The sequence below is a fragment of the Capsicum annuum genome, unplaced genomic scaffold, assembly GCF_002878395.1.
Source record: "Capsicum annuum cultivar UCD-10X-F1 unplaced genomic scaffold, UCD10Xv1.1 ctg79824, whole genome shotgun sequence".
Lineage (NCBI taxonomy): Eukaryota > Viridiplantae > Streptophyta > Magnoliopsida > Solanales > Solanaceae > Capsicum > Capsicum annuum.
The window spans coordinates 1-1,081 of record NW_025890436.1 but is presented as its reverse complement, the minus strand read 5'-3'; the positions used below and the strand labels follow the sequence as shown (position 1 = coordinate 1,081).

Sequence of the window (1,081 nt, the reverse complement as noted above, 5' to 3'; positions counted from 1 at the left end):
GGGTTCACATAAATCATCAAAGAGAATTACAACTAATATTCAACCATACATGACCAAATGTACATTACAAATACCATTTCACCAGAAGAACAAGTCACTACAGAAAATTAAACTGATACATAATGATACAAACTAGGATACACAGTTGGACATGCCCCCTCCCACCCAAAAAATACATAGTAGTCCTTGGTGATACAGAACAACATGAAGAGTTTAAACTCATTATTTGTGACTAATTCTAAAAAAAAGAGTAAAATCGATTGCTCACGAGCTTCAACCCCACCATAACGAGTATTGCAACTGCACAAGAAAAAAGATCAGCACAGAACTAATACCTGAAGTCATTTCTAAGCAGAAGCCAGAGAGCAATACCCGTTGCTATATGGAGTCAATGATGCATCTTCAGCAACAATCCAAACAAAACCAGGTGTGTCGAACCTCCTTCCTGACACTGTCCTGTATATGTAAAGTTTCTCAACGGGGCAACTTTCTGGCCTCGTATCCGGATGACCCCTCTCGTCTATAACTTCAACATTAAGCTCTGGCAACTTCTGAGCTAGCAGCTTACATGCTTCAAAACTTACTGAACAGTTGGACATCCAAAGGGATCGCATTGTCTCCAACTTTGTAGAATTGGCCAACAGAGCCTCGTCGCCAAAGGGGCAATCTCTGATCTCCAACTTACGGAGGCTCTCACAACCAGAGAGCACATAATGGAGGCCTAGATCGCTATCCCCTGCAAAAGCTAAGGAAAGAATCTCTAACTTCTTAGCGTGGACTCCGATGCACTCAAACACACGATCTGTAAGGAGGCCAGAAAGAGAAAGTTTCCGCAATTCCTTGCAGTGTTGCACAATGGCCCCAAAACTAGCATCAAGTCGTTCAAGGGTTGAGTAATCAGGTGTTTGAGGCTCTATAATACACAAACAAAATCGGATCATATTAGGACGATTCCTTGCAATAGTAACCAACGCGTCATTTGTCATTTGGCGGTAGAAGTATAAAACTGACTGAAGTTTAGGGCAGCCCACTTATACGGCCACAAGGCCTTGCTCTGTCAAGGATAAATTTGGTCCAGGAG

At 42.4% G+C, this 1,081-nt stretch overlaps 1 protein-coding gene across 1 annotated transcript; it reads right to left on the bottom strand.

Moving 5' to 3' along the window:
* Positions 1-268: 268 nt before the first annotated feature.
* LOC124895092 (protein TRANSPORT INHIBITOR RESPONSE 1-like) lies at positions 269-986 on the bottom strand (the record flags this gene model as incomplete). The annotated part of the gene is made up of 2 exons (XM_047405554.1): positions 373-986; positions 269-300 (listed from the first exon to the last, which is right to left on the bottom strand). Coding segments are annotated over exons 1-2 (646 nt in total), but the record flags the coding sequence as incomplete, so codon positions are not given.
* Positions 987-1,081: the final 95 nt, after the last annotated feature.